Source organism: Mesocricetus auratus, unplaced genomic scaffold (genome assembly GCF_017639785.1).
Source record: "Mesocricetus auratus isolate SY011 unplaced genomic scaffold, BCM_Maur_2.0 Super-Scaffold_100081, whole genome shotgun sequence".
Lineage (NCBI taxonomy): Eukaryota > Metazoa > Chordata > Mammalia > Rodentia > Cricetidae > Mesocricetus > Mesocricetus auratus.
The window spans coordinates 1,761,974-1,783,281 of NW_024429237.1; the positions used below are offsets into that span (position 1 = coordinate 1,761,974).

At 54.6% G+C, this 21,308-nt stretch overlaps 3 protein-coding genes and 1 long non-coding RNA gene across 5 annotated transcripts; 1 reads left to right on the forward strand and 3 right to left on the reverse strand.

The window, feature by feature from the left end:
• Positions 1–100: 100 nt before the first annotated feature.
• Thsd8 (thrombospondin type 1 domain containing 8) lies at positions 101–3,582 on the reverse strand. The gene is made up of 3 exons (XM_040736738.1): positions 3,339–3,582; positions 1,785–1,990; positions 101–211 (listed from the first exon to the last, which is right to left on the reverse strand). Exons 1-2 carry the CDS (start codon positions 3,484–3,486, stop codon positions 1,791–1,793), a joined length of 348 nt encoding a protein of 115 aa, XP_040592672.1. The 5' UTR covers positions 3,487–3,582; the 3' UTR covers positions 101–211; positions 1,785–1,790.
• A 59-nt stretch (positions 3,583–3,641) lies between these two features.
• Positions 3,642–8,233, forward strand: Prdx2 (peroxiredoxin 2). The gene is made up of 6 exons (XM_005087323.4): positions 3,642–3,797; positions 4,303–4,407; positions 4,498–4,651; positions 5,281–5,403; positions 5,540–5,670; positions 7,918–8,233. The coding sequence occupies exons 2-6, from the start codon at positions 4,305–4,307 to the stop codon at positions 8,001–8,003; spliced, it is 597 nt and encodes a 198-aa protein (XP_005087380.1). The 5' UTR covers positions 3,642–3,797; positions 4,303–4,304; the 3' UTR covers positions 8,004–8,233.
• Positions 8,234–11,059: 2,826 nt separating this feature from the next.
• Junb (JunB proto-oncogene, AP-1 transcription factor subunit) lies at positions 11,060–13,930 on the reverse strand. The gene has a single exon (XM_005087324.4). The coding sequence runs from the start codon at positions 12,590–12,592 to the stop codon at positions 11,558–11,560; it is 1,035 nt and encodes a 344-aa protein (XP_005087381.1). The 5' UTR covers positions 12,593–13,930; the 3' UTR covers positions 11,060–11,557.
• Positions 13,931–19,099: 5,169 nt separating this feature from the next.
• On the reverse strand, positions 19,100–20,412 carry LOC121136404. 2 transcript variants are annotated; one of them, XR_005873491.1, is made up of 2 exons: positions 19,720–20,412; positions 19,100–19,301 (listed from the first exon to the last, which is right to left on the reverse strand). It is a non-coding gene; the product is annotated as an uncharacterized LOC121136404 (long non-coding RNA). The 2 variants fall into 2 exon arrangements; XR_005873492.1 differs by having other exon boundaries at positions 19,491–20,412.
• Positions 20,413–21,308: the final 896 nt, after the last annotated feature.

Sequence of the window (21,308 nt, forward strand, 5' to 3'; positions counted from 1 at the left end):
GCGAGTACAGTTGCCGCTCTCGATGCTGACCAATCAGCGCGCAGGACCCGCCGTCGCGGTCGTTTACGCAGGCGCCGCTGTCGCCGCTGCGGTGCCTTCTGGGAATTGTAGTCGTCGAGAGCTACCACTAAAGGTGTACTTTGTAGTCGAGGGTGGGCGGGGTCGCTTTGCAAGCTCCGCCCCGTTGCTGCTGGAGCCAGTCCCTCAGTGACTGATGTGTAAAGAGAAATAAAGAGGAAATTAAGACGCCGTTTAGCTGACTGCCTTTTGTTTGAGATCGTTTCGCTTAACACCCAGGCTCCCTCAAAGTCATTATGTGGCCTAGTGTGACCTTTTACTCATACCCTCTCGCCTCCACCTCCCTGATGGTGGGATCACCAGCCCACACTCAGTTTGATTTTTTAAAATTTCAATAGATCAAATATCAGACGAGTGGTGATGGTGCACGCCTTTAATCCCAGCATTCGGGAGGCAGAGACAGGTGGATCTCTGGGTTTGGGTTTGAGACCAGCCTGGTCTACAGAGCAAGTTCAGGACAGCTATAGCTACACAGAGAAACCTTGTTTTGAAAAACAAACCAGGGGCTGGAGAGATGGCCCAGCCAGCGGTAAAAGCACTGGCTGCTCTACCAGAGGTCCTGAGTTCAATTCCCATCAACCACATAATGGCTCACAATCCTCTGAAATGAGATTGGGTACCCTCTTCTGACCTGCAGGGATACATGCAGATAGAACATGGTATACATAATAAATAAATCTTTAAAAATAATAAAAACAAACCAAACAAAATAACAAAAGATCAAATATTGCATTCTTGGTTTGGTCTCACTGGGTCCTGATCTCCCACCTGCTATCCAGGTTTGTACCACACATCTGTTTCTTCACACTTTTTTTTTTTTTTTTTTGGTTTTTCGAGACAGGGTTTCTCTGTGGCTTTGGAGGCTGTCCTGGAACTCGCTCTGTAGACCAGGCTGGCCTCGAACTCACAGAGATCCGCCTGCCTCTGCCTTCCGAGTGCTGGGATTAAAGGCGTGCGCCACCAACGCCCGGCTCACTTTTTTTTTTTTTTTTTTTTTTTTGCCAGCAATTAACTGTGTCTCCCTGGCTGATAATTTATGCTTCTAGTACTAGGTGTCACAGATTCAACAGGGCTTGGGCCTGCCGCCTCCAGACCCTGTTCCACAATCCCGTCTTATTAAAACAAACTCTTCTATACCACCCTTATTCTCCAGGTCCCAGCAGATTCCCATTAGGGTCTGCACACACCATGCAGGCCTCTTCCTTCCTTCCCTTGCCTCATTCCCCTCCTGCTCTCCCCACATCTCCCAGACCCCTCTGCTGCTCCAACCACACTGCTCTATTGTTCTCTTCTTCGATGGGACACATGTTCTTTTGCGTGGAGTCTTGTTTCTCTTCAAAGCCACGGTCCGTCGTCCTCTGAATCCCAGCTCCTTGACCATGTGCCTCTGGTGCCACCATCTTCTCTTCAACCCTTTCTTTCTTTCTTTCTTTCTTTCTTTCTTTCTTTCTTTCTTTGTTTTGAGGACAGGGTTTCATGTAGCCTTAAATGGCCTGACCTTGCTATGTCGATCTTGAATTTTTGATCCTCCTGCCTCTGTCTTGAGTACCTGAATCACAGGTGCACCACCAACATGGCTCTCTCCCACCAACGTTTCCTGATTATTCCCAAGCTTTCACAAAGGCTCCTACTTCTTCTTACCTCCCTGCCTACTACTGGATCTGCCAGTTAGTTCACTGGTTTTCTGTGCCTCCTCTTTCGCTCACCTCTGCTCAGACCCTCCAGTCACAGTCCATTGGTTTGCAAGATGAGCAATCCTGTGGCCGGCAGGGCCTCAGCTGTACCAGGTTCTCTTGGTCCATGAACACGGGGACTGGTGCTGTACCCAGCACCTGACGGCTGCGTTCCTGTTTGCCCAGATCGCAGAAACAACGCCACTTTCCCCACGGGCCTAGGACTGATTCTTCCACTACTAGGGATGAAGGGTGGACATGGAAACCCAATTGGGATAATTAACTCCCATACAGGGGACTTGTCCAAGGAGGGACAGAGACAACAAACATAGTATCAGTTGGTGCTAGGAGACTTTGCTGCCTCTGTGTGGGGGTGATCTAGGGAAAGCAAACCATTCTGTCAAGTTGACATATGTGAGCTGCCCACAGCTGCAAACTGACACCTCTAACGTGTGCCAGCCTGCTCAGCTGTGAGTATGGACACTGTCCTTCACATCTGACATTCAAAGCTGACTCTTGCCCACTTCCACCTGTCAGGACTAACACGAGCGCACGCGTGCGCGCGCACACACACACACACACACACACACACACACACACACACACACACGCTAAGATAAACTATATAATTGACACAATGAATTTACTTAAAGCCCTGGGTGCTGAGCTAACTTGTAGCAACAAAGTAATTTTTATGCTTAACTTTTTTTTCCCAGTATAGTGCTAAAGATAAGATTTAGCCCAGGGCCTCACACACTCTGGTCAAGTGCTCCACCACCCCTGACCTACATCTTTACAGAACTCTTTTCCTTTCCTTCCTTCCTTTTTTCCTTTTTTTTTAAAAACTAGACTCTTGTGTACCCCAAGCTGGCCTCTGATTCCTTTGGTAGCCACAGCCGACTCTGAACTTCAGTTCCCCTGACTCCAGCTCCCAAACGCTAGGACTGCAAGGTGTACTGCTTAGGCAGTTTTGGGGAAGGAATGCGACTTCCTTGCACAACTGGGTCAGGGCTCCATCAGCTGCTCTAGCTGCTAGTGCAACGCAGCCCTTATCAGAGCTCACACAGGGTGGTGCCTCATAGCCTTCATTCCTCATCACATCTTAGCCAAAGGACACTCAGCTTCCCATCATCCCCTTAGGCCTTTGACCCCTGCACTTATTCCCTCTTCCTGGGACACTGTCACTCAGTCTTTGTAATTTTGACTCTGCTAATCGTTCTGGCTGTGTTGGTTACTCCCGTCTTCACCTTTCCTGACATCTCAAGCTGTCTCCACCCTTCCTAACACGATGTTCATAGGTTGTTTATTGCCTCCTGAATAGTGCCAAATGTAAGTGCCTATTACAATTAGCAGATGACCAAGGAAGCTGCAGAGCAAAATTTTCAGTAAAGTGAAAGAAAACAAAACAAAAACAACTCACAGATAAGAAACCAACACACTCAGAGAAAAGTGGCCAGTCCCAAAGGACACAGCCTGTGCTGAGGTGGACAGAGTCGACACAGGAGGGTCTGTTTGTAGTCAGCTGGCTAAGAGAGACCTTTGGGGGCACCTTTTCAAATCCTCACTCCCACCACTTGCTAAATTTACCCTTTTTCCGCTGCAGCCTCAGCAGCTCCCAGGTGTCACCTTTGCCCTGCTGGCCAAAATACTGGTAGTCTGGGTTGATCTGAGTAGGGGACACCAGACCCAGGAGCACTAGAGGTGGCAGCAACAGAGCCAGCCGGCTCCGGGCCATGCCCGGACTCCAACCGACCCCAACGCGCCCCGGGGGACCAGGCCCGCGCGGCTCCCACAGTCCTGACAATCCCAGCGTCCTCAAAGGCACACCCTACCCATCCCTGGGCAAGCGCGTGAACCCGTCAGCGCGCTCCCCCTCTGCAGGCGCAGTGGATCCTACCGCCGGAGCTGTCCCGCCCACCTCCCCCCTGTCCTGCTTGGTGTGGTTTGGGCCGCACATAAAAAGCTCGCGGGCCTGGGGCTCTCTTGGCTTTGAGATCTCTGTGCTTTGTGTCCTGTCGTCCGCGTGTCCGGCTCTTGCCCACGCAGGTATGGAAACTCAGGATGCACACGAATGGGAGGTGCCCCACTAGAGCGGGTCTGGCCCTATCAAGACCTCCTTGCTGGCGGTCTTTGTTTTCCGTGCTCAATGGTGGCCGCCTTTGTCCTTGCGGCAGGTGGGGGTGGGGGTGAGGGGGATGGGGGGGAACCAAGGTCGGAGCCCTGGCTTGCAGGCCGTGTCGCCGAGCTCACAGCTCCTCGCTCTTTGCCTCGCCATCCCATTCTGAAACGGAGGGCTCGCGTCCCTTCCCCCGCGCTTGGGCTGACTGGATAACCCGGGTGGCAGCGGTGACCCCATCACTCGTGCCCTGTTTAGGAGCCGAGTCTCCTGAGGCCTTGCAGACCTTGTTCTGGGAGGGTGAATGAGTATGCGAGCTGCTGCTCCCACCTCTCGGATTCAGTGTCTAGGCTCAGCCCCAAGAGTGACCTTGGGAAAGTAAGACAAAGGGTCTTTTGCGACACTGACCAGCCTTGCGTGGGTCTCTGCTTTCAGTCATGGCCTCTGGCAACGCGTACATCGGAAAGCCGGCCCCTGACTTCACGGCCACCGCAGTGGTGGACGGCGCCTTCAAGGAAGTCAAGCTTTCGGACTACAGGGGTGAGGCTGCCCGGAGGGGGACCGGGTGGGAGTAGGCTCCACATTGAAAAGGACTGGAACTAACTTTTCTTCCGATTTTTCCTTCCCTAGGGAAGTACGTGGTCCTCTTTTTCTACCCGCTGGACTTTACTTTTGTGTGCCCCACGGAGATCATCGCTTTCAGCAACCACGCTGAGGACTTCCGAAAGCTGGGCTGCGAGGTGCTCGGAGTGTCTGTGGACTCTCAGTTCACCCACTTGGCGTGGTATGGGGCTGCGCGGGGCCGGGGAGCTGTGCCGAGAAGATGCAGGAAAGCCCAAACTAGGGGATAAGCTGTGTCTTCTGGTCCTTCATCTTATAAAGAATGGAAACAATGACACCCAAGCCCTTACAATAATGACAGTAATTAGCGTTTGGCACCTAGTTGGAAGGTACAGGAATGGGCAGATGCTTGGTGGCTTAGTTCTCAGAAGACAGGCTGGCCTTGCCCTATTTCATGAAATGGGAAACTCTAGTTCTCAAGAGTGATGGGTTGATGTAAAGAGCAGAACCAGATGGTGTTGGGAACCATCCCCCCCTTTTTTAGAAGTAGGAGTCAACCCCCTAGCTCTGAAAAGGCAAAGCAAGTGCCCTGCCACTGAGCTCTAGCCCTGCTGTTGGCTAAAGTGTTGTCCCTACTGCTAGTTATTGGAGCCCACAGAGATGAGACTTTATCTGGACCATTCTCTTTCCAGCTGCACTGCCTCCGCCAGGGTGGGGCGGGTGGGGCTCCCATCCTTGTTTTAAATCCTTTATCTCTTGCTTCCAGTCCCCTCCAGCCCTATCACCCTGGAGGCCCATGGGGGAGAATTCTGCTGTGCTGGGCATCCTAACCCTGTCTTCTCTCACACTCAGGATCAACACCCCACGGAAGGAGGGAGGCTTGGGCCCCCTGAACATCCCCCTGCTTGCTGATGTGACTAGGAGCTTGTCGGAGAATTATGGAGTGTTGAAAACTGATGAGGGCATTGCCTACAGGTAGAGCAAGGACCTCAGCCCCATCTCAAGGCTAAAGGGTCCACTGTGGCTAGTGGGGGGAGGGGGTGTGTGCTTCCTTGCCTGGCCTGGCAGTGGGGGCCTCTGAGCTCCTCACTATAGGCCCTCATGTCTCCAGGGGCCTCTTTATCATCGACGCCAAGGGTGTCCTTCGTCAGATCACAGTCAATGACCTCCCGGTGGGACGCTCTGTGGATGAGGCTCTTCGTCTGGTCCAGGCTTTCCAGTATACAGATGAGCATGGGGAAGGTGAGTGAATATTCACAGATGGGGAGGTCCTCTTCCTGCCCAGCTTGCAGACATTAACTGTTCTAGCGTCGTTGTGGGATGAGTGTTGAAGCCCCATACAACGGCCGAAGAGATGGTTTACACCACTGGCTGCTTTTCCAGAGGATGAGGATTTGATTCCCAGCAGCCACATGGTGGTTCAGAAGCATCTTTAACTCTGGTCCCAGGGAATGTGATGCTCTCTTCTGGTCTCCTCCTGTGACAGCCACACACGTGGTACACAGATAAATACACAAACACGTAAAAAAAAATCCCTATACAGCCGGGCGTTGGTGGCGCTCCCCTTTAATCCCAGCACTCGGGAGGCAGAGGCAGGCGGATCTCTGTGAGTTCGAGACCAGCCTGGACTACCAAGCGAGTTCCAGGACAGCCTCCAAAGCCACAGAGAAACCCTGTCTGGAAAAAACCAAAAAAGAAAAATCCCTATACAAAATTCAGTTCTCTGCCTGCAGGGAGTATCTAGGATGGGCAGGGATTGGTATACAGAGCTGACGGGTTGGGAGCTGGCAGGTATACAGAAGGTGTTTGAGCTAGGGGTGCTGGATCTTGCCAATCTTGGAGGACTGAGGCAGAAGGAGGTCTGAGGCAGGATTGAAGTCAGCCTATGATATAGAATGACACCTTTTCTTCAACAACAAAACCAACAGGTAAAAGAAAATATTGCATTAGCAGGCTTATTTATAGGATTTCAAGCTGGGAATTTGACTTTTTTGGTAGAATGCTGCATTCACAAGGCCCTGAGTTCAATCCCTGTGACAATAAAACTGGGCATGGGGTATTTATTACCTGTAATCCCAGTACTTGGGAAGGAGCTGAAGAAGAGAGATCAGAATTCAGGGCCAGTCTAAACTACATGAAAACCTACCTCCAAAAAAGAAAGAAATGTCTCAAGTTGTTAATCTTAGTTGGGTTAGAATAACCTCCTCCATATATCCATATATGTGGAGGGTGATATATATATAAAAATTTTTTTAAAGAAGGGGTCTCAAGCTGAGTGGTGGTGTACGCCTTTAATCCCAGCACTTGAGAGGCAGGGGCAGGTAGATCTCAGTGAGTTCCAGGACAGCCAAGACTGTTACACAGAGAAACCCTGTCTCAAAAAAACAAAAAAAAAATTTTCAGTATGTATTCATGTTGGCCTGGAGCTAGCTATGTAGACCCGTCTGGCCTTGAACTCAGAGATCTGGCTGCTTCTACCTCCTCAGTGCTGGGATTAAAGGCACAAAATACGATACCTGCTTTACAAACTTACTTGTGCACATGTGTGCTAGACGGTGCTCCCTCACTGAGCTGTGCCTCGAGGCCAGTCCTAGCGCCTCATCACCTGGAAGGGACACCTGACCACAGCTACAAAGTTTCAGTAAGGTTAAGGCGGATAGAGTGAGTGAGTGAGTGAGTGAGTGAGTGAGTTGAAGGGGAGGGACATGGAGACACAGGCCTATAATCTCAGCACTTGGAGTTGAAACAGGAGGCCAGCTTGGGCTAAAGAGTGAGACACTATTTTAAAATAAAAAAAGGCTAAGTGCGGCGGGCGGCACATGCCTGTAGTCCAAACACGGGGCAGCAGAGGAAGAAGATCAGTGCGTGTTTGAGGCCTGATCTGTGGAGAAAGTTGTAGAGCAGCCAGAGGCCCCTTAAGAAAAGAAGACTGAATCAGGTGTTGGTGGTGCACGCCTTTAATCCCAGCATTCGGGAGGCAGAGGCAGGCACATCTCAGTTAAAGGAGAGCGAGTTCCAGGACAGCCTCCAAAACAATACAGAGAAACTCTGTCTCAAAAAAACAAAAAAAAACAAAAAAACAGAGAGAGAGAGAGAGAGACTGAACTACAGCTAGGTGTGGAACTTTTGCCTGGTTTACAAAAGGAGCAGGGCTCAAACTCCAGTCCTTCAGCAGGTAAAATTTTTAAAAAATGCATCTGAGTGTGGACACCTGTCTGTGGTCCCAGCAGTTGGGCTGAGATAGGGCTGCCAAGAGGGTGAAGGCCAAAAAATAAAATAAAATGTACAGAACAAACAAGACAATAGAACAGAAAAGTGTCAGCTTGAAAACTGTCGGGGCAAGGGCTTCTGACTGCATGAAATCTGGAACCCTGGCCCTTAGCTCCCAGCCCTTCTTCGTGCATGCAGCCTAGGCTCGCTTGACCTGTTTGTCCCTGACCTCGATGGCGGAGCTGAGCCTCACGTGTTCATCCTTGTGTGTTTTTCTAGTCTGTCCTGCTGGCTGGAAGCCCGGCAGTGACACCATCAAGCCCAATGTGGATGACAGCAAGGAATACTTCTCCAAACACAATTAAGATGGCTGAACCTCAGCGAGCCTGAAATCCTGCATCCTGCCCCTACCTGGATGTCCTTCTTGGTCCAGAAAAGACTAGATCGTCCTCCCCGTTCTGTGGAGGGGCCGGAGGTGGGCCAAGGCTTTCTTGTTCCCCACCTGGAATCTGGTGAATAGCGACCTCTTGCCCTGAGCCCACCCAGCTGGGCACAGGTCTATAGGAAGGAAACCAATAAAGTATTAGGGACTGTGGAAGGCTGTGTTGTTTGCTGTCTAGCTGTTGATTCCAACTCCGTCTTCACAATGCTGGCTTGTGCAGCTGACGCTGCGATTACTCCTTCACCACAAGGTGGCGGCAATACCGCATTCACCGCCTGAGAGTGGAGGGACCTACATCTGTCAAACAATAGGGCTGGAGAGGTGGTTTAACAATTTACGAGCACTTGGAGGTTAATTCTAGTTCTAACATTGTCTTCTGGTCCTCTGGCACAGGCATGCACACGCATGCAGGCAGGACATACATACACATAAATTAAAGCACACACATCTCTTCAAATAAACAACCAAAACAGCCGTGGGCAGTTTACTCCTCCTGGATCCTGTCTCTGTAGACCGGTGCCCATATCTTGCCATCGGCCATAAGAATGCTATTTAACTCCTGTGGCCGTCATTGGGTGGGAATAAAAAGTAAACTCAGATCCCTATGAGTTCAAGTGTGTGAGGTCTAGGCTCTGGTCCATTTCTATGAAATATCTTAGGCAAGAGAGTGAGACCAAGGTTCTAAGAGAGCCAACAGTGGGAGTCATTGAGAGAGTATTTGCTTCCTGAGGTCAAAGGGCAAGGGTGAACTGGGAGGTGGGTATCTCAAGAGTTTTTTTGTTTTTTTGAGACAGGATTTCTCTGTATTGCTTTGGAGCCTGTCCTGGAACTCACTCTGTAGACCATGCTGGTCTCAAACTCAGAGATCTGCCTGCCTATGCCTCCCAAGTGTGGGCTTAAAGCCTCGGCTGCCAACACCCAGCCCAGAGTTTTCATTGAGTTGGATATGCGTCAGTAGCTTGACCATTCTGAGTCCCACTTTCATTCCACAAAACAAGGGTGATCTGGTTGTCTGTTTTCATGTTCCAGCCTCAGCTAAGACTTTACACACTTTACCTTATGCCTTCGTTTGCCAGCTCACATGTGGAAGTCATTCATCCCGCTTGGAATTTTTTCCACTCATGCTAAGGATGAAATCCAGGGCCTCTTGAATGACATGCACACACTTCCACAGAGCTCGGCTATTCCCTGGGATTTCCTGTATTCTCAAAGCTCCTGTTTGGGTCTCCCTTGAGTTTGTCTGTCCTTCACTGGTTCATTCCAGTTGAGGTACACTCTTCAGATGCTCCTGCAAGAGCTATGTATGTACATTCCTTCCCTCTGCCCCGAGACTTTACTAAGGGCCCCTACACTGCCAAACCTGTTGCAAAGTTAGCAGTCCTTTCTGCAGACGAGCCTGCCTCCTCTGCCCCTGCAGGCACACTCTGAGCTGATAATCCTCTTCCTAGGTCTCATCGCTGTATTCAAATCATGTTTGCTTTCACAGTCCTGATTGTCCTGGAACTTGCTCTGTTGGCCAGGCTGGCCTGGAAATTACAGAGATTTGCCTGCTTCATCTCCTGAGTGTTAGGATTAAAAGCTTGTTATGTCTCACCACTGGCTGGCACTTTCACTTAAAAAAAAGAGTCTATTTGTGGTTTTGTGCATATGAGAGTGCAATGCCTGTGGAGGCCGGAAGAGGGCATTGCATCCTCTGGAGCTTGATTTTTAGGGGTTTGTAAGCCCCTTGAGGTGGGTGCAAAGAAGCAAACTTGGATAGCAGTGGTATATGCCCTTAAGCACTCTCCTCGCTCTCTCTCTCTTCCTCTCTCCCTCTCCCTCTGTGTGTGTGTGTAGGTGAGGACTCTGTGTGTGTGTGTGTGTGTGTGTAGGTGAGGGCTCTGTGTGCGTGTGTGTGTGTGTGTGTGTGTGTGTGTGTGTGTGCAGGTGAGGGCTTTTACTTCCTGGTTCCAGGGATGAGACCGCAAGCATCTTTATCTGCTGAGCCATCTCCTCTCACCTACCCCTATCAGCTCTTTTTTCCTTTTTTTTTTCCTATCTGTACTGTAGTCCAAGCCTGAACTCAGTCCATAGGCAAGGCTGGCCTTGAAACCAGTGATCCGCCTTGCTATGCAACCCAACCACTTTACTGCTTAATTACTCCTTGGCTCCGCCCGAGTAGTATGGTTTTGTTTGTTTGCGACGGGGTCCTCCAGCTTCAGGACCGGCGTGATCCCAGCAGCAGCAACCAGCAGCTTTGAACTTCAGTCTCAGCCTTTGGGGAGCCGCCCAGCGGCCCAAACAACTGCCCCGACAGGACCAGACCGGGCAGTCGCCAACTTCTGGCCCGGCATACGGGAGGGGACACTGGCAGGCGGGCGCCGCCCTTCCTGGCGGGAGTTGCCCCGACGGCGCCTGCACTACGCCGAGGCCGCGGTTCGGCTCCGCCAGGGTCAGGTCCGATGGAGGGGGCGTGGGCGCGGCGGGTCTCCGGCGCCAGGCTGTTGAGAGCCGCTCGGGTGGCTGCCCGGGCCCAGGAGAGCGTAGCTCTCCCCCGCGGGCGCCCTGGACCCGGGCCTGGGGCTTTCCGCGCGCAGAGAGCCGCCCGCCCGGGAAAATCCCGGCCCCTTCCCGGCGCCGCGGCCCTGCCGGGCAGCGTGGGGGAGGGGATTCCCGGAATCTGCCCGGAGACCGCGCTGGCGTCACTGAGCAGAATAGGCCCAAATATGGGCAGCGCTTCCGGCGCGTCAGCGGGGAAAGCCCCGGCGCGCTGGGCTGGGCGGGGCTGCTTGCGCGTTCCGCGTTCGGTCCGGGGCGGCTTCTTCCCTGCCGTCACCCGCCTGCCCGGGGTCGGGGCCCGGGACTCGAGGTGAGAGGTCTGGACGCCTGGACTGGACCTTACGCTACCCGAAAGGAGGGAGCTACGAAAGCCACCGGCTGGGGGCAGCCCGTTCTTCTCCCTCCACCCGCCCGGCTTGGAAGAAAAAAAGACCACGGAAATTAATAAAGACAGTTTTTTTTTTACTTAAATAGATTCAATAAAAAGTCAAACACACACACACAAACACATCTTAAAATAGACTCTAGACACGAAGTGCGTGTTTCTTCTCCACAGTACTGTGCAGAGGGGGAGGGCAGGGGGCGGAGGTCCCTCCCTAGTGTCCCGGCAGGCTGAGTACCAGGCGGCGGGGCCAGCTCCGCCGCGATAGCCCCCTTCTCCCTCCCTGTTAAATACACAAATATATTATATTCAATATGAATCCGGTCTCTTCCCAGAAAAAAAAACATACAAAATACGCTGGAAGGGGGGCCATGTAAACGTCGAGGTGGAAGGACTGGGCGCGGGCGAGCGAGCCAGAGTCCAGTGTGTGCGCGGCGCTCCAGACCTCTGGGCCGGCGCCCACCGCCAGCCCCCCTCACCCCGGCGGGGGGCGGGCGCCCAGCCTTCAGGCTGGGGGTGTCCGTACGGAGCGAGCGAGCGAGCGAGCAGGGCGGCGCTCAGAAGGCGTGTCCTTTGACCCCCAGCAGCAGCTGGCAGCCGTTGCTGACGTGGGTCATGACCTTCTGCTTGAGCTGGGCCACTTGCTCCCGCAGGAGGCCCGCAGTACTCGACAGCCCCGCGTTCTCAGCCTTGAGCGTCTTCACCTTGTCCTCCAGGCGCGCGATGCGCTCCAGCTTCCGCTTCCGGCACTTGGTGGCCGCCAGCCTGTTCCGCAGCCGCTTTCGCTCCACTTTGATGCGCTCCTGGTCTTCCATGTTGATGGGGGACACGGGCGGCGTGGCGTCGCGGCTGCGCGCCTCCGGGACGGTCTGCGGTTCCTCTTTGAAGGCGGAGGCGCCGCGACCCAAGCCCAGCTGCGCTGGGTGGCCGCCCGCAAAGGGTGGTGCATGCGGGAGGTAGCTGATGGTGGCCGTCGGGTACGAGCTCCCAGTCCCGACGGCGGCCCCGGCGCCCCCAGAGGGTGCGGAGGCTGGGGAGTAACTGCTGAGGTTGGTATAGACGGGAGGCGGCTCCGGACCAGCGTAGACGCCCCCTGGCCCGGCCTGGGGACCCCCGCTGGCGCCCAGGGACACGTTGGGGGGCGTCACGTGGTTCATCTTGTGCAGGTCGTCCAGGGCTTTGACAAAGCCGTCCGCGAAGCCCTCCTGCTCCTCGGTGACGCCGCCCCCTGTACCTCCACTGCTGCCGCCCCCACGGGGGTAAAAGTACTGTCCCGGAGGCGTGGGCGTCGTCGTGATCACGCCGTTGCTGTTGGGGACGATCAGGCGCTCCAGTTCCGAGGAGGCGAGCTTCAGAGACGCGCCTGTGTCAGATCCCTGACCCGAAAAGTAGCTGCCCGCCCCACTGCCCTCTGGGCCTGGGCCGCGCGCTCCCGGGCCCTTGAGCCCCCGATAGGGATCCGTCAGATTGAGTGCCAAGGTGGGTTTCAGGAGTTTGTAGTCGTGGAGAGACAGGCTGCCAGGGGTCCGACCGTATCCCGCCGCTGCGTATGAGTCGTCGTGATAGAAAGGCTGTTCCATTTTCGTGCACATCCGGGCGGTCTGGGAAAGGTCCCCCTGAAGGGCCGCCCCGGGCCTCGCTGCTGCGAGCGGCGAGCTGTCCTCGGCTGCGGCGGGACCCGGTGTCCGGTCGCGCGTCCTCGGGAGCTGGCGATGGTCGGCAGCGGCCAGTTGGCAGCTGTGCGTAAACGCGTTGCCGGGCTTTCGGACCTCGTCTCTCCCTCCGTGGTGCGCTCGCTTTCTCGGAGTCCCTTCCGTCAGTCCCCCGCTGCCCGCAGGATCCAAAGCTGGCCCGGCCACCCTCAAGGTCCCCACCGCGCTGCCCCAGCCCCAAGCTTTTATACCGAGTTTGTCAGCTGCGGAAGTGCGCTCTGATTGGCCAGCACGGGAGCCGGGCCCCCGCGGCCCCCTCCTAGAGCGTGGGGAAGGGGAGGAGGCGGCTCGCGTCACTGTCAGGAAGCGCGTGTCCTTGTAAACAGCGGCCACGAGCCGGGTGGCTCTGCGCGGCTGCAGGGGGAGGGGCTGCGGGGATGGAGACACTGAAGCGAAGGGATGTTGAGGGGCTGAGGCACACGGGATAGGACTGCGGGAGTACGCCTCGGTGAATTTGAGAGCTTGGCACACTGCAAGCAGGGAAGGCAGTGCCTCGGGATAAACCCGGAAAAGTCTCGAGAGACCCAGAGTACCCGTAGCTTGAGAACTGACAATGCACTACAAGACCCCAGCAAGCAGGAAAGGGAGGAATCGGGAGGGATTGTTAACATTTGACTCAGGGATTGACTTGAGGTCCCAGATACAAAGGGCTTGAAGGGCTGGAATCGTCACAGGTGGGAGGAAGGTGTACCTCTTGTGCAAGAAATGAGTAGGGGGTTCTAGAGGCCATAGACGAGTCTGAGGATTCTCCTGTAAGTGGAAATAGGAAGGGATTGTGGAGAGGGCAGCGTAGATATATGCAGAGGTGAGCAAGGGTCCTGGGTGCACTGATGGAATAACAGAAGAGGTGTAGGATGGGAACATGTCTACCAAAGGTTGGGGTCACTGTGGCCAACTGAAGAATTCTGATGGAGTTTAGAAAGGTCAGGACACGGCTTCCGAGCTTTTAAGGGCGATGAGAGTAGGTTATCTGAGATCTGCCTGAGAAGATGACTCCAAGGATCTCAGAGACAAGGGACTTGTACGAATGGGGCTGCACCTCGTGGGTGGTCCTTACGCACCTGCATACCCTGTACCCCAAGCCCAAAGTCCTCCCTTAGTCACTCTGGGCTCTCCCGATACCCTGTCAGCCCTTGGAGAGCCGACGGGGCAGGATGGCTGGGGCGCGGTCGCCCAACCCCACTCCCTTCCTTAGAAACAGGCTAGGGAAAGAGAGCCGAGGCAGGAAGTGTGGCAACAGCCCCGAGGGGAAAAGAGCCCGGCCCTGTCTCGTCATTCTGAGCTTACAGGACGGTGCACCCTGCCCTGGGCCCTGCCAAATTCTGCTCCTGGGAAGAGGAACCCGGACAAGCGACCCCCGAGGAAGTCACAGCCCGGCTACAAACGCCTCGAGTCACTGTCTGCTCTCACCCATCTAGGAATGGTTCAGCCTGCAGCCTCCAGTGATTACTAAGCCTGGCAGCCCGAGGACTGTTCCATTGACCCTCTGGAGGGGGGGGATGCAGCTTGAGAACGGGGCCTCATCACCAAGGCAACAGGCCGGAGTCCGCGAATCGAATTGGGGGCGGGGCAACCCCCCTGAATTTCTCCCCAGCATCCATATTAGGGCACAGGAAGAGGTGGGACTAGTACAATCTTGGGCGGAGAACTAGGAGCCAGGAACCCAGGGTAGCAGCCAGGTCCCAGGGCGCGCCCAGGCCCCCAGACGGCTAGTCCGGACCAGCCTCGACTGCCACCCCCGGGGGGGCCCCCGGCGGCCTAGCCCAGCCCCACGGAACAGCTTTGGGGCTGAGTCCTGTCCCGCCCGGCTGGGTCGGACCCAGGCTGGCAGGTTCCCGCCTGCCCGCGGGCCTGGGTCGGACTTTGCCCCCCGGCCCGTCAGGGCGCGGAGGGGGCGGGATGATGCCTTTAGGCATCCCCGGCGCCTGGGCAGGCTGGTACAGGGCTGCCTCCTCCCCTGGGTATGTGCCCTTCCCTTCTGCCAGAAGGTCTAGGGTCCCCGTTCCCCACCCCATCTTTGAAGTCTGGATACTCCTCGTGCCTACTTCCATTCCAGCTGGGGGTGAGTGAGGTACCCAAATACACAGTACCTAAAAGGAGGTCGCCCCGCTTCCTAAGACGTTTCCCTCATCCGAGAACCTTCTTTCCACCCGAGTCGGAAGGCGAAAATCTCAAAGGGAGAAAATGGAAGAACTCATAGCCCCTGCTCCAGGAAGGGCAAGGAGGAGGTCTAAACAGCGAGGTTTCCAGTTAGACAGGTGGAACTTCCAAGTAGTATGGGTGAGAGTCTCATCTCTTCCTCTTTCCCAGGCTCAGGTCTCAGACTGGAGGCTTCTTTAGAGAGAAGCTGACGGACTGACAGGGCCCACGTAGGAGACTCACCTAGAGTAGGACAGAGAAGGAAATCGAAAGAGGCAAAAGAGAGACATCAGAGAGGGGGAGGGGAAGCCCAGCAGAGTAGGGGCGCTGGAGAGGAGGGAGCTGGGGACATCCCAGGCTTTGGAGGACCCTTGTGACCCCTCGGTGCTCCCTCCCATCTTGCCCTTGCGTTAACAGCTCCCCTCCCCCACCACAGTCTCAAGGGAGATTCCAGAAGCCGCTGAGTCTGCGGGCATGCTGCCAGGCCTGTGTCTCCTGCCCATGCTAATAACTGCAGCTGACATGTGGCCTGGCCCGAGGGGTGCTGGCCGCAGCGTTTGGGGGCAGGGCAGGACCGAGGGCAACATGTGGGGAAGCCAACCTGCCTGTCCCACTGGCCAGAAGGCCACACTGACTCACCCACGCCACAGCTGAAGCTGGCTAGGCCAAAGGGAAGTCTTGGAGAGAGGCCAGGTCTGCCCGAAGAGGGTCTGAAGAAGACAAGAGTGGGTGGCTGGGGGCAAGGAGGCAGGCCGAGGGGAGACACCCAGAGACACAGATGTGGCCAGGTTAGTCTTCTGCAGACACGGAGACTGGGAGACACTTAAGACAGGCAGACAGACTGTCTGAGAAATAGTAATTATTATTTTAATAGCTAACACTTAGATGGTTCTTACCCTGGACCAGACAATGTTCTGAAGTGGCTTACATAAAGTTGGTCATTGGCTACTTCCAGTGACCCAGGCAATTGCATGCTGTGTGAATTTCCATTTAACATATGAGAAACTGAGGCACGGGGAATGAAGGGCCTTTAGTAATGTCTCAGAGCTAGGAGGCCTAGAATGGGTTTGGTGTGTATGGAATGAGGGCTGGCTCCCCGAGCCTCCTGTGCTGGAGATGGGCACACAGAGCTCTCTCGGGCTTTTTGCAGAGGACCTGTCTTTTTTCCCTCTCTGGGAGAAGCAGAGCCGGGCACAGAAAGGTGACAGTGGCAACAACGCAGCCTGGGGTCTTCCTTCGCACTTGCTGGTGTTTGAGCAGGGGGTGGGGAAGAGGCCAACCCGGGAGGGCAGGGCCGGCCAAGCTGGTACAGCCGGTTCCAGGCCCCTTCCATTCCCACTCTTGTGGCCTGGGCACCACCTCCTCAAGTCGCCCTGCTGGCGCCAGGCCTGCCCAGTGTGGAGGGTGTGGAGATAGCCCCCTCCCCCGCGCCGCCTGGGCTGCAGATCACACCAGGCTGGCCCTTCCTTGTCAGGCTTCTGCATACCCCTGGGCCTGGGCCCAGGGGCTACCACTCAGGATAAGGAGGAAGTTCACCCCCACCCACCCACCCACAGTCTCTCTGGGGCTTTTGGCCCTGGCACCAGGGACTTCTCCTTCTTATAAATAGTTTGGTGACCATTCTCCTCCCTGCCCTCACTGACTGGTTCCAGGGCTGCCACCAGGAAACTGGGCTGGGGGCTACCTGTGAGTCAGCCAGTGGGCAGGCTGGGGCGGGAACCCACAAGTTACAGCACCCCGTCTCCTGTCCCTGCCCCTGGGTGTGGACTGGTGGCTGGGCCAGAAGAAAGTAAGAATCCATCCCAGAGGTCTTCATCTTGGAAGCCCCGGCCTGTCAGCCACCTCCCTCCCCTATTCTGTGGTTTTAGGGGTCCATTGCCCCTGATCTGGAGAGGAAGTTGCTTCGTTTTCTTGGAAACAGGCTGTATCCTCACATTGATTCAACTGGGCCCACGGGGAGTTTCCCACACGGCTGCCCAAGACTTGGGGGCCTGAGCTCCAAGGTGTCCCCTTTAAGAGAAACAGCCTTAGAAAACAACTGATCTGCCCAGCAGGGGAAGTGGGAGAACAGCAGGGAAGTGGGGTGATGTTGGGAGAGGAAGTACCAGCATCTCTGGCCCCACAGAACCTCAGCAAAGGGTGTGTGTGTGTGTGTGCGAGTGTGGCGGTGTGTGTGTGTGTGCTCGTGCGTGCGCGCACGCAAGGGTGGCTGGCCTGTTAGGGCCTGTGTGAGTGCATGAGGCCTGCTCAGGACATCTGTCTACATGTTGTTCCAAACCTGCAGGGGGTGTGGGCCTATGTGTGAGACTTCATTTCTGCTTTGTGTGGATGGAGTGAGGTGGTATTTGTGTGTGTGTGTGTGTGTGTTCTACTGCATGGGCCATATATGGCTCAATTCTGGGCATACATAGAGCTAACATAATTTGTATCTGATTTGTGTGTGCAACATACATATTTGCCTTACATATATGAGATGTCTGGATGTTTGTGTGTGGTATATGGCTAGTCTCTGTGTTTATGTGTACCTGCTTGCCTCCCACACACGTATAGACCAGCCATGGCTATCCATATATTCCAAACATAGACAGGGGCAGGGGGGTAGAGAGGGTATATTTTATGTCTTTTTTGTGGTCTATGTGTGCCTATGAGAGAGAGAAGACTAGATCGTCTGTTTGCCTTGTGTGTGTGCGCGCACGTGCTTGTGTGTTGCGTGTGTGTGCGCGCGCGCTCATGCGTGCGTGTGTTATGTGGTATGGCTGGCTGTATGTGTACATGAGAGAGCATGAGCCCTGTGTGGTTCATGAGTAGTGTACTCGTGTCATTAGTCACAGCTTCTGTCAGGGTGTCTCCATTCATGTCTTCATGAATGCCGGGCTGTGGACTGTTTCTGCCTCTCTGCATTAGGTATTATTGTTTATCCAGACTGTAGTTGGGAATGTATCTATCTGCATCCTCCTGTTCATCTTGGTTAGGTCCATTAAGAGGTGGGCATGGTGGCACAGGCCTTTAATCCCAGCTCTCAGAAGTCTGAGGTAGGTGGATCTCTGTGAGTTCGAGACCAGCTGGGTCTACAAATTGAAGTCTGGGCTAACAAGGGCTACACAGTGAGAACCTGTCTCAAAAAATTAAAAAACAAACCCTCAAGGTGACTGTGTATAAGTCTCCATCTTCAAATGTATGTGCCGCAGTTACATTGGTAGGTGCCTGGGGCACTCTGACATGGTGTGTAGGTGACTGATTCCTCTGTACATCTGCCTATAGATGTTTGTCTCTCCTGCTTCTGTACAGTAATAATGTTGCTTGTGCATGTGGCCTCGAGTCTCTCAGTTTGCTTCTGTCCTGTCTGAGACTGTCAAACCACAATGTGCACTTCTGTGTACTGATATCCAGCCTGTGAGCAAAGCTGCTTTATCTGGGTCACACCTAGGTTTGAGCTTCGTTTGAATTCTGGAGATTGAATCCACTGCCTCCTGGTGCTTACTAGACCACTGAGATACATCCCCAGCCTGTCTCCTACTGATCTGTGGCTGCTCTGTGTGCTCTCTCTCCTCTACACAGAGTATCTCCAGAGCGCTTGTTTTTGACTTGACTGTCACTGTATTGGCCACTGCTGGGTGTCTTAACCAGACAGATGTCTGCTTTCCCTGCCTGTGTGTCCCTGACTACGTAGATGCCTTGGTGGTCTGGGTCATGAAGGTTTGCTCTCTGGACTTGCTCTCTCAGGGTGACCGAGTATTTGTGGACATTCTTGCAGAGCGCCCCCACTTCACCCCTCCCCCCGCAGTCTGGCCACTCAGGGCCATGTTTATTTTGCCCCCAGCCTATGTCTGCCCTGCCCTGGGAGGGGCTGACCCTCTTGTCTGTCCAGCTAGTCGTCCACAGGATGTTCCCTAGACGTTGTTTCCGGCCACCCGCAGGTCAGGACCCAGGCGTCCAGGGTGGCGGGGGTGGGGCGTTATCGTGTAGGGGGGGTCCTTGTCAGGGCATGAGAATGAGGGTGGGGGGCGGGGAAGGGACTAGCCCAACAGGTTCTGCCTCATTCCTGCCCCGCCTCTCACTTCCTGGGTGCCAGCCCAGGGCTGGGGTGGACAGAATGAACCCCATGGCCTTAGAGAGCGTGGGTGGGGCATGGAGTAGGTGTTTTCTACTGGGCAGCTGGACACCCAGGTCTGAAACACCTCCCTGCCTCCGTGTCCAGCCCTGAGTTCGGAGCGTCCCATCTATTATTCAGCTAATCAACACAACACCTCAACGAGCTGGACATAATTTTCAGGTGGAAAAACAAGTGAGGACAGAGACAGGATTTGAGCTGAGCCGAGCTTTGTTCGCAGTTGCTGCTCACGGGACCCACAGCCAGCTACGCAGCCCCCTGTGGGTGCAGTAGGAGTCCCAGTCCCTGCGAGGCCAAGTTTTCAAGGGGGTACCCGCTTGCTCTGAGTCAAAAAAGCCCCTGCATGAAATGAATAAGAAAACGACTTTAACCGTTTCATTGCCACGATAGGCTCTGCCAAAACTTCCTGTGGGCTGGTGGGCGGGGGCACTGAGTTCCCGGAGCCAGGCCGGGGAGGCTCTGTTAATTTAGGGATGGGGAAAGTGCCCCCAATGACTTTCGAAATGGCCAGTGAAAAGGGACGCCCACCTGGCCTCCTGTCTCCCAAAGGGTAACCCCTCACTCGAGGTCTTCAGAACTTGATTCCTAGTCCTGGATGCCTTGGGGGGGTCCCAAAGTCCCCTCCCCAGGGGCCTGAGTCACACACAGGGAAAGCCGCGAGGCATGAGTCACCCAGGCAGAGCAAGGGGAGTGAGGCCGAGTGCGGTCTGGGGACCCCAGGGCTGGCTTGAGTCACGCACACCCTGGCCCTACTGACCCCCAGCCCTGCGGTGCAGAGATCAGGAGCGGGAAGCAAGCACGTGGTCGTAGGGAGGAAGGGCAGAGCCGGAGGAAGCAAGCGCGCGAGTGATCCAGGAAGCTGTTTCCATGGCAACGGGGGGGTGTCTCAGCTCTCTGGAGGAAGGTCTACCCAGCAGGGACTGCCCCGCCCAGCAAGCTGGGGAAGCCCCCGTTCGTTCGGCCCTGGGGCCCCGAGTTTCAGGTCGGGCAGGAAGGGGTTAACGGCAGTCTCTCCCCCACCTCGGAGTTTCACCTGCGCTCCAAAGTCTCTGGTTCCGCAGCACTGGGCCCCGCGCGCTCCCGCGGCTGCCCCCGCGCTCTCAAGCATGCGTACAGACACCCCACCCCCCGGCTTGTACTCGCACGCACGACCGCGTCGGGCTCCACGCACGCAGCGAACTCCGTCGTGTCTCACGTCACGAACGACGCACGCGCCCCCGCAGTGCGGGGTGGAGTCCTCCCAGAGGGAGAGTTGAGGATAGCGACAGTGGTGCGCATGTCCTGCCTCCACCGAGTTGGCTGTCTGTGTGACTTTGACACCCTCATCTACACACAAGGACACAAACAACCCTGACCCACAGTGTCACACGTGCACAGAATACACCTGACACACTCTAGCAGGAACCCTGTTTAGGCAGCCCTGCGAGCACTGACAGAGTCACACAGTCTCACAGGGACTTAGACCTAGAAGCAGTTTCTCAGCACATGTGCCATATAAAGGAATGTGACAGATACATAAACACAACCTTATGCACACACAAAAGTTTATATATGCTATCCCATTGAGGTAATGTATAACAGCCTCTGTTACCTGGGGTTTGGATTGTTCCACAAGTACCTCTCACATGGAAATTATGGCTGAGACAGCCATGTCATCATTGATACTTTGATTGTTTAAAGAGAAACCCTGTCTCGAAAAACCAAATAAATAAATAAATAAAGGGGCATGATATGCCAGGACTCATGCATAAGGGCTCATTATCACAGAAAAACAAAAGCTGGAAAAAAGTAGAGTGTCTAATATCAGAAACATGGATTCCCCTAAATTGGAGAACGAGCAGTAGGGTATGGTTACAGACGTAGATCCTAATGTCAACCTGAGGCACCAGCTGTCACACATTCTCACACAAAGAATAGCACAGACACTGACCCCAAAGGAGGGTCATTCTCAGATGCTGTGGTCAGCAGACACAAGAAGCCAGAATCAGAGCCGGGCGTTGGTGGCGCACGCCTTTAATCCCAGCACTCGGGAGGCAGAGGCAGGCGGATCTCTGTGAGTTCGAGACCAGCCTGGACTACCAAGCGAGTTCCAGGACAGCCTCCAAAGCCACAGAGAAACCCTGTCTCAAAAAAAAAAAACAAAAAAAACAAAAAAACAAAAAAAAGAAGCCAGAATCAGAACAGAACAGTCTTCTAGACTCTGTTGGAACTATACAAGAAACACAAGGGGGGTATGGATGGAACTCCCTGGCACCCCTAAGCCAGAATTTTTGTTTGTTTTGAGACAGGGTCTCACTCTGGCCCTGAAACTTGTTAAGCAGGTCAGTTTAGCCTTGAACTCAGAGA

Excerpts from the sequence above, each read along its gene's own strand:
- Thsd8 (XM_040736738.1), bottom strand. The coding sequence starts at position 3,486 with ATGGCCCGGAGCCGGCTGGCTCTGTTGCTGCCACCTCTAGTGCTCCTG. Across the intron at positions 1,991-3,338 it reads GAGGCTGCAGCGGAAAAAGG|TAGTGGAAGAATCAGTCCTA; the intron begins GTAAATTTAGCA and ends CTTCATCCCTAG.
- Prdx2 (XM_005087323.4), top strand. The coding sequence starts at position 4,305 with ATGGCCTCTGGCAACGCGTACATCGGAAAGCCGGCCCCTGACTTCACG. Across the intron at positions 4,408-4,497 it reads CAAGCTTTCGGACTACAGGG|GGAAGTACGTGGTCCTCTTT; the intron begins GTGAGGCTGCCC and ends TTCCTTCCCTAG. Across the intron at positions 5,404-5,539 it reads GATGAGGGCATTGCCTACAG|GGGCCTCTTTATCATCGACG; the intron begins GTAGAGCAAGGA and ends TCATGTCTCCAG.
- Junb (XM_005087324.4), bottom strand. The coding sequence starts at position 12,592 with ATGTGCACGAAAATGGAACAGCCTTTCTATCACGACGACTCATACGCA.